General features: G+C 38.6%; 1 protein-coding gene across 1 annotated transcript in view; it reads right to left on the bottom strand.

Moving 5' to 3' along the window:
- Nucleotides 1-9,658, bottom strand: part of RSH1 (RELA/SPOT homolog 1) — a 30,304-nt gene extending 20,646 nt beyond the window's left edge. The window contains exons 1-3 of the mRNA XM_089153589.1: nucleotides 9,243-9,658; nucleotides 8,937-9,127; nucleotides 3,505-3,681 (exon numbers count right to left, since the gene is read on the bottom strand). Coding sequence (XP_089009715.1) covers nucleotides 3,505-3,681; nucleotides 8,937-9,127; nucleotides 9,243-9,267 — 393 coding nt within the window. The 5' untranslated portion in view covers nucleotides 9,268-9,658. The remainder of the gene's footprint in view (nucleotides 1-3,504; nucleotides 3,682-8,936; nucleotides 9,128-9,242) is intronic.
- Nucleotides 9,659-9,998: the final 340 nt, after the last annotated feature.

Below are 9,998 nucleotides of genomic sequence, written 5' to 3' on the forward strand. Positions count from 1 at the left end.
ATAATGTACTGGGAATATTTCATTGCTGAACAATCTAGTGTAGCCACCAAAACTGCACCTGACAACGAATGGACAATTCCCTGTCTAGCACGGTCTTACCATATTAAATGGTGGGACAGTGCGACACATCCAAATGTAGCATTCCGGCCCTCATTAAGTCCCTGACGGGCCTTGAACCAATACCAACAACTTCTCAAGCCTCATCTACTAGCAGCAGGAAAGCCAAACTCTTGGCTAAACAGGCTTTGCTCGAAGCCCAAATTGCAGCTCTTGATGAAGAAGACGAAGAAGAAGAATATGACCAATCCATCAGTGATTCTCTGATGCATCACTGCCACATTGGACAATATGCTCAGGATCCAGCGGATGAAGATGAAGATGATGAAGATGATCTTCTCGCAGAGTCTGTCGCTTCATCCCCCTTTGTTCGTGTTACAAGCAAACGCGGGCGAGGACGCGGACGTCCTATGAATACGACCAATGTCACCGGCAAAGGCAAAAGGCCTTCTGCCTGAACAATCCTTCCAGTTCCCAGGATGCGAAGATGGGAAACCGTTAACCATAACGGCATCAAAGAATGGTCCGTAAGCCGTGACGGTAATATCGGCACCCTTTTACCCAGGGTAAAATATGGGTTACCGTTACTATTCCGGCCCTGAATAGTCTGATGTGTCATGTCAGTAAAAAGGGCAACCGGTTCATCATTCTGGTTTAAGAATGGTCCAGCCAATATCCGGCTTGGTCAAATTGGATAAAACAAATCAGCCAAAACCCGGCTCAGCCAAATTGGGTTAATAAAATTGAACCAGACCAATAGGGAAAACAGTGTCGATGACACATGGAATGCCCTGGAATGGTTCATCATCTATAATTTCTACATCCAACGGTGCAAGATGAAGATTTGCATCCAATGGTGTAAAACAAGCTTATCAAATCATGGCAACATCAAGGGTCAAGAATCAAGCCTCCAATCGGACGGTCAAGGTTAAAAGGAATCTTATCCCACCAACCTTATCTTCACTTTATCCTTGAAGATTGCTAGCAATCCAAAAAGACTTAATCATGGCCATCAATCTTGATTTCATGGAATCCGACGGATGACCATCTTCTACAAAGACCCTCCTTCTTCTATAAATTGGTGGGTGCTCTCAAAGGAGAGGAGGTTGCTTTCTTTGCAAGATTAGAGAGTTCAGAGGAGTGCTCCTCTAGGAATAGGATTTCTTCCCCCTTCCCCTCTCTGTAACATCTTGTAATGGTTGTAACAATGCTGTAACAATGTCCTTCACCACGAAAGATCCAAATCTATCCCCCTATATATATATATATATATATATATATATATATATATATATATATTTGTGATATAATCATTTAAATGTGTTAATATAGCCTAAAATAGGGTTCCATGAAGGTGAATCTATACTAAAAGAATGTTTAAACATATGAAAACACATTCAGATTTGACTGCATAGACACAAAGAAGAGTGCAAATTCAATAGACCATTATTGATGTTCTTTAACCAAACTAACCATGCATATGTCATTACAAGCCGTAAAATAGGTTTTCCAAAAAGAACTAGACAAAATGCGTAAAACCCACTGAAACTTGGCCGAATTTGTCCCAGGTTTTGGCGAAATTTCAGCAAAATCTCAAGATTTTGGTCATCTCGAAGTGGCTAAGCCCTCAAGACAAAATGAGATCTTGAACCTTGATTGAACCAAAGTGCTTTGGTGTTGATGGGACATGCTCACCCCTGTAACTTGACCCCACCCCTCAAAACAAAAACCCCAATAATGTAGTATTGTATTTGATTGATCAAAACAGTAGCCAAATAGGACCTTTCACAGGGAATCAAGTTTAGATTTGATAGACTTAAGATGAAACATAATTTAGATGTGAAAAAGGGCTGAAACTAGAGTGGTATTATAAAAATAATAGCATAACAATATGAGCTGAATAGATCTTCAAAACAAGGGCAGAACTATGATGAAGAAATTGAAAGGACAATATGAGGGAATTGAGAATAACAATGTAACACCCGGGCTTCACACCGCAAGATGGGGCGATTGGATTGAACACCAACCTACCATGATCAAACACAAGGAGTCTCCATAGAGAAGGAATGCTAACAAAGCAATTTGATTTCAATTGATGAGTTGTGTCTTCACCTCTTGCATAAGTCTCTTTATATAACATTCTAAAGGAGACATAAAGTTACTCAAGTTAACACCACCTACCTATTAATAACTCAAGTTACTCAACTACTACCTAACTCTTGACAAAGGAAAACTCCTTTGACAATAAGTTCTTTTATTTTCAAACCACAACCCCTTTTATTGACTTTTCAAAAACTAGACTTCAGCTTAGGTCAAGACTATGAAGTTCAACATATGTCAGCTAACTTTAACCCACTAAAACAGTCCTAGCCCATGAAAGCCATGGGCTGATTTGGGTGATAGCTTTAGGCCTTTGATGGGCCTGACCCAATGGGCTTCTTCTTTTTAAATATGTTTTCAATTCTGCATCACCCAATAAGTAAGAAACAATGATACAAACAGCGTACTGCCACTGCCACAGAAGCAGCATTATAAGTACATAAAGATGAAGATGGAAAGAGAGGGAGGAAGAAAAATTAAAATTGACGAGCCACAACTATCGCTGCTCAAGAAGAGAAGTTACAAAGGTCACCACCATAAAAGAAACGAGGGGGAAATGGGAAAGAAGAAAGGAAACAGGGAATGTTCCTGCTTGAGTTCCAGCACTGTCAATCCCTTCAATGTTATCGCAGCCTCATAGTTGTGATTCCTCCAAGATATGCATAGAACATGTTTCCAAGTGAACGAGAGGTTTTTGCTATGCTCTTCCCCCTTAGCTCTCCTGCCGCACTTCCAGAATCCATCAACATCAAGAATGCCCTCAACTCCCCCTTGTTTAATGAGATACTTGTTAATCTTATTTTACACATTAATTCCCTTAATCCCCTTCTTCAATTAGTAATCTTGCCAAAATACATTGCGAATGCCCTCAGCCCCTCTTCTTTTAAAGGATATTTGTTTATCTTACATATATTAGTGTTCTAATTTATTATAACCAAAAGGAACATGAGTAAAAATAAATAAGGAATGCTTCCAGAGTTCTTCTAGAGTTCTAGTTCTAAGAATGAGATGCAAGACAAATTGTGTAAGAATACATTCAGTAAATAATAAGGAACCTAGGCAGGTGATTGTCACCTATGTTCTTAGCTGGCCCTTGAATGAGTTGGATCCCCAGGTGTCCTGACAGCTATGCAAGTAAATGTCTTGACCAATCAAAAGATTATCTTTGTCACAAAATACATAACAAATGTTGATTGCACAACAACTACTACTTTGGCATTCAAATGAAAGATTAAATCACAGTATAAAAATAAAGCTTCCCAAAAATAATAATAACAATGGTGAGAATGGAAAAACAAAAATGATAATTTATAGATTAAAAGGAATACAAATTTTGCAAGAGTTTACCTCCCACAACATTCGAGGAGATATGGCATCAGAAAATTCTGAAGAAGAAGGAGAACAGCTCGATTGCCATCGTTTGCATTCAGTATAAAGCAAACACGATCCACTTAGCCTTCCAGAAAAGCAAGTTTGCGGGTTGCCAGATTTCCCAATATCAGAGGCTTCACATCTCCAACAGGACTACAAGAGCAATATTCGTACAATTGAAAAATGTCAGAAATTATGCATATCCATCATAAGAAAATACGGCAAGATACAAAGAGAATTCCATGGTAGCCACCACAACCAAAGAAAATCTTTGAAACAGTATGCTCGTTCAAGGGCAAATGGATTATAAAGTGGCAACAGAGTTCCTCAACTGGAGCACCCTGGCAAGCTGGATTCCAGTGGGTTTTATGAACTAAATATGCCTGAATTATCCTCCAGTTATAGCATTAAAGAAAGTCAATAGGACAGTTTCCCATATTTCAAAACAAAACCAAGCCTGACATGGTTTCATATAATCTAAAAGCATATCTAGCAAATAACCTGTAAAAATATAAATAAAAAAACCAGAAAAAATTTAGTGGGTTAGCATTCAAATTCGTCATTTCCAGCAAAGGAAAACCATAAATATGGTATGGGAGTCACTCGATTGCTTCATTAAGTTTCATCTTGTCCGGGAAATTTAACATGGTTCCTTGAGTTCATAAAAATTTGAGATTGCTCACTCAGCAAATATTCATTAATCCACTTTATCATTCTGATATTCTGTTATATACACAGATGGAAGGAGGGTAGAAGATGGGGAATAACTGAGGAAGAGATACTCAAAAGATAAAGTTGGAATTAACTGATAGATTTGCTTTACAGACAAAACTATAGGAGAATCATTTGAAGTGGTATGGTCATGTTCAACCAAGGCCAAGGGACGCCCTAGAAAGGAAGAGCGTACAATCTTGATTTAAGGAGTTGAAAGAGCTAGGGCAGGCCTAAAATTAGCATAGAAGTTATGAGGAAGGAAATACATAGTTTAGGTCTAGTACAAAGCATGACCTCAGATAAAGCCTATTGGAAAGCAAGGATCCAATCAGCAGACCCTATTTAGTTGTGACGCTCTTGACTTACTGGCTGTTCTCCCCATTCCTCTTTCTTCCATCTTTCATTTTTTCATTTTATTTTCCATCCTTCATTTTCCATTTTCCATTTTTGGGTTCACATCTCAATCCCCGTCCCTCTTTTTCCCATCTCCTATCCCGCTTTGTGTTTAGTCCTCAGTTTCCCTACTTTATTGTTAGGCTCAATGTAGCCAACCACCTTAAGGTGGTATAAGGATGTGTTTCTTCTCGTTGGCTTTATGAACGAAACAAGGGCAATTGGCTTATTGGGGCACAGCGGAGCTCTTCTCAAGATAACCCATGATAAATTAGGGATTCAAAGTTTTTTTTTTTCTTTTTTTCTTTTTTTCGCTACAACTAGCGATGTTTAGATAGGACTACAAGACCACTAGTTATTAACTTTTACAACTAAGCATCCACTTCCTAATAACCCCTAACTATTAGCAACTTTACTAATAACTTCTACCTACTATGTTTGATTATACTCCCAGAACCACTCAACCACCTAGCCGACTCAATAGCCTTCATGAATAAAGTTCACAAACAACAACACCACACCAAATAGGCCTAATAGCAGTCACTAATACATAGTATGAAAGCCAAGGCATGTAACATGCTGGTATTCACATACACGTATTCCCCTAAAAAAAAATCTAGAGAAAACACACTTAAAATGAAGAAAGATAGTTTTTGCTCCATTTCTATAGAGGCATGGTTAGGACAGTGCTCATTTATTACAACGAAAAAGTTAAGTTCCATTCATAATGCTATCTGATAACCTAACTTTGTGGAGAAGAACAATTATTTGAAGTCTAAACCTTTGAACAACTACCAAGGAAATTGAGATAGAATAATTTAAAAGAATAACACCAGTGTGACTTGAACCTAGATCAAGGTTGCAAAGAACTAAAAAGGAACAAACCAACAGAAAATAATTTTTATGGATTGTCTTAAAAGCAAAAGAAATTATATGGGATTTCTCGAATGGAGTTGAATGAAACAGCCTTTCAAGACTTTGAAATCAATTGGAGAAGAATCAGCAGTAGAAACCCAAATAAGTAAATTACAACCTGGAGAGAATCAAACCCTTGAAAGGAAAGTACCAAAACATCTTCAAAGGGAATTTCTGTACTGGATTCAAACTAGAACAGAAATAGTCTTCAAAATCAAAGTTGGCTTGTACAGGAAATCTCCATTAGAAGTTGTTGGGTACGAAACCCTAATTTCAACTGGAAATTTCGTCTGGAGTTTTGAACTATAAGTAGTTTGAATAAGAGTATATGTATGTGGATGACTGAATAATACATTAAAAGAGAACTGCAAGACAGGAATGTACAAGGGAAGAATAAAAGAAAAGGGACAAAAAAAGAAGGGGGGGGGGAGAGGGAGCCCACAACTCGAGGGAAAAAATGGGATTACACAAAATAGACTGGTCTAAGCCCCAGGTAACAACAATGAATCCAATCCTTGGGTATCTACAATGGGTTTGGGGGGAGGAGGGAGATGTTAGAATTAAGGCCCCTACATATGGCCTTCCAAATCTGATGAATACGGCAGGATTTGGAAAACTATCGGCGGAGGTTACGCTTAAACCAAAAATGGGAAATGTCAGCACCAAATACCCAGTGAGCAACAGTGTCATGGATAGTGGAGCCACCAAAAATATCCAGAAGTCAGTGACACTCCCTATCAAAGGGCAAGGCGCATCTATTGCAGGTCTAAATGGTCGCAAGAGCGGGGGACCAGATAGGCTTACCTAAGGGAGAAAAGAAGAAGAGGTGCTGCGTAGCCACCATATTCAGGTCCCCACCCTTTGCATTTTCTGTGGCCAAATCTGTCTTCAACAAGCAGTCGGGGGGGGGGGGGGGAAGGCCCAGAAAATGGAGGTGATGGTAAGTGAAGAGATGAAGAATCGAAACTAGGTCCCCCCCCCCACCTTCCCATGCCCTCACTATATGTTGTATACAAATACACAAACAATTCCTAACCTAACAGGAATCTCATAAATAAACAGAAATAACACAAACAACAAACTAGCAATAAATATAAATAGGTAGAACTCCAATTTCTTCAAAACAGAAATTATTTTACAGAACTGCTACAAACATTTCAAATGAATATCCACTTAAATTTTTCTGGTTTTGTTTTAACAAAAGGTGATGATATCTTATTCAACTAAACAATTGACACAACTGGAAGATGCCACTCCACCACATGGTTGGATTCTTTCACTCGATCAATGATGTCTAAATATCTTCCTTGGAATGTGCAACCAAATTGAAGGACGGACGACTAAAAGGTTATCCATGAAATATTTTTCATCCGAACAAATTGAGTATAACGCAAAAATTCCAATTCGGGAAGATAGCGCTCATTCCAGAGTACTTCTTGCCAAAAACTCCTCAATGACATGTTCAGTAAACAAATGGAAAACTTTTAAGACAACTTGCATGCTCTCAACTTCCACAATACGGGATCTGGAATTCACCTTTATGCAATGTGTTAATTCCCAGTTTGAGCCTAAATCGAGATCAAAACCAAAATCCTGACTGAGTTTTCAAGCATTTGATACAAAATCAGTTAAAAATGGAAAATTTAAGTAAAAGATTTCTTCCCCCCCCCCCCCCTTTCCGGCAAAAAAAAAAAATAAAAATTTTAACAATAATTGACCAACAATTATTTTCCCCTATTTCTGGGTTACCATAGATTATGTTTGTTTCATATTAATTTCCCATCCCAAACTTTATCTATCAAATCTGGTACATGGATTTTTGCAGATTTATTCTTTCAAAGACTCATCAATCACCAGCCAATAACTACTCAACTGCTTCCTCGGGGGAATGATATCATAAACCCATGGCAGGGCAAAACTTCTGTGAACTTACAAACGTAGTTAAGACTCCTGGGCATGGTGGGAGATCTCGCGAGATATCTCGGTTTTTTCATAAACCAGAGACGAGAACAAGGTTGAGATCTGCGAAATGGGATATCTCGCTCAAGATCTCACCATATCTCGCCATATCTCACTATATCTCGCCAAATCTCACTATATCTCGCCAAATCTTGCTATATCTTGTCATATCTTGTTGAAACTCTCAATTTTTGCCCCATTTTTGCGGATTTCAGCCAAAGTTTCACTTACAACTACTCTTAGCACATCTACAACATCAAAGGAAGCTCAATCATCCTCTACTTGTCTTATGAACTTATGCGTTAATGATTTATATAGAACTTCTAACAGTTGTATACTTTTATCATTCTATTCTTGAAAGTCAAGATTGTATACTCATATGAATGTTATCTTGATGACATTTAAGTTATTTGATACACTTGATTTTCATTTATATGCCTTAATGGTTCTATATTACATGTTATATAACCTTGCATTCTCTAATCCTACAGCATTAATGGTTTTATATTACATGTTATATAACCTTACATTCTCTAATCATACAGCATTTCGGTTTCACACTATGGGCAGACTTAGAAATCATACTTAGAGCTATTTTCTCACAAATCCAAGGCCACTAGAGTGTTCAAAAGGCCTTAAATACGCTAAATACCAAGTTTTAGCCCACCTGGGACCCTAAAACCCTCCGAGATGGGCTATCGAGTTGATGCCCAAAAAATGGCATATCTCGACCGAGATCTCACCGAGATGGTCAAGATCTCGATTTTTCATGGTAACGAGATCTCGCTCTTGAACGAGATCTTCTACCATGCTCCCGGGTTCTAAGGACTGCAAACAAATGCAGTCTTTTGTTTTTCCTTTTTTAATCTATTTGTGTCTAAACTTCTGCTAGAGTTTCATTGAGGTCGTGACACATTGGACTCACACGATCTAAAACCCTGTCCAGTTTTATTGGGGAAAAGGAGGAAAAGATAAATGATTAACAAAATAACAAATCCAAGTAGATAAACTACTCTTGCGTGCTGATAGCCAAGTTTTCCTAATCCACCAACCAGCACAATCCATCATTGAATGTTTGAAAGTAAATCAACGATTCTAAACAAAGTTAGATAAATAACGTCCAGTTAAAGATATAGTTAAGAGTAGATAACAAGGACGTTTCAGATGAGGAACGGGATAGCAATATTTACGGACTTCGCCCAAAATATAACAAATATACTATGATACATTGATAACCCGAGGAACAGCTGCGGAAGAAAACCACCCACATCACTTAACTGATCCAAGTTTAAAGGAGTAACTCAAAAATTCAGTAGAAATTGGAAGATTCACAAAAACTGCTGCATTTATGAACGGAATATTCCAATCCAATTGAAATACGTAGATGGAGCGAACGATAATATGCAAGAATGACTGAAGGAACATACAGATTTAGTCCGGTTTCGCCTTCCCGCCAGACGATCCCACAACGAAGAACAGTGAGAATGATGGGCAGTACTCGCGAGGAAGCCAGTCAGCGTCCTTGGAGTCTTCCAAGCGCAAGAGAGAACAGTACAATCATACCTACTAGTCCCATCCCCTTTCGACAGCTTACATAGGTTCACGCATTCTACGGACACTGCAAATTTCAAATTCACCACCACAATTCTGAAAGAAATCCAGAAAAGGAACGTGCCGCGTAACAAACACAGTAATAGTGAAGGACAAAAACTCTTCGCAGAGAGAAAACGAACCTGGCATAGAAGGAGCAGAAGCCATTTCTATAATAAAGCATTGGAGCAGAGAAATCCCATCGACTCGAACGAGAAGGGAAAATAGAAACAGTCGCAATCCGTAAAATCACAGAAGCCCGATTCAGAACTCCTCAGATAAGCAGAATAAGAAATTCTTGCTAATCCGTTAACTCATTCAGCTCAGCGTCGAAACGTTCACAAGTCGATTCAAGGCATGAAAGCCCTTCGGATTCGATTTCTAACACCAAGAAGGTCTGTTTTCCATGAAAAAAAGAAGATCTACGCGATGTTAAGCGTCAGTAAGCGAAAGCAGAGGTCGAGCAAGGAAGGGATAATGGTCGAGAAGTAGAACTGAGAGCGCTGAAGCGAATGCCACACAAACACAACCCCTTCGGTTTTACGAAGATATCCACAATTCTATATTTTCTGTTTTTCTCGCTTGTCAATCTGTCATCTTCGTTGTATTTTCTTTAGTTTCGATGTTGATTGGTCACTAATGCCACTAGGATTTCTCTAAAATTACTAAAATGCCACCGCAGTCTCACCCTCCATGATCTAGTATCGATTGCAAATGGCACTCGCCTCCCCAGTTTTCCCCTTCCCACCAAAAGTATCGCAAAAATGTTATCGTTGTATTTCATTTCCGTTTCAATGCTAACTTGTCTCTTTTGCCCCTTGAATTTCTTTAAATTTCAATAATGCCATGAATCTCTTTCCCAGCTTGCTGTTTCACTACAATTGATTTATTTTTTTTTC

Source organism: Hakea prostrata, chromosome 4 (genome assembly GCF_041222555.1).
Source record: "Hakea prostrata isolate BN-2017 chromosome 4, UWA_Hpros_2, whole genome shotgun sequence".
NCBI classification, from domain to species: Eukaryota; Viridiplantae; Streptophyta; class Magnoliopsida; order Proteales; family Proteaceae; genus Hakea; species Hakea prostrata.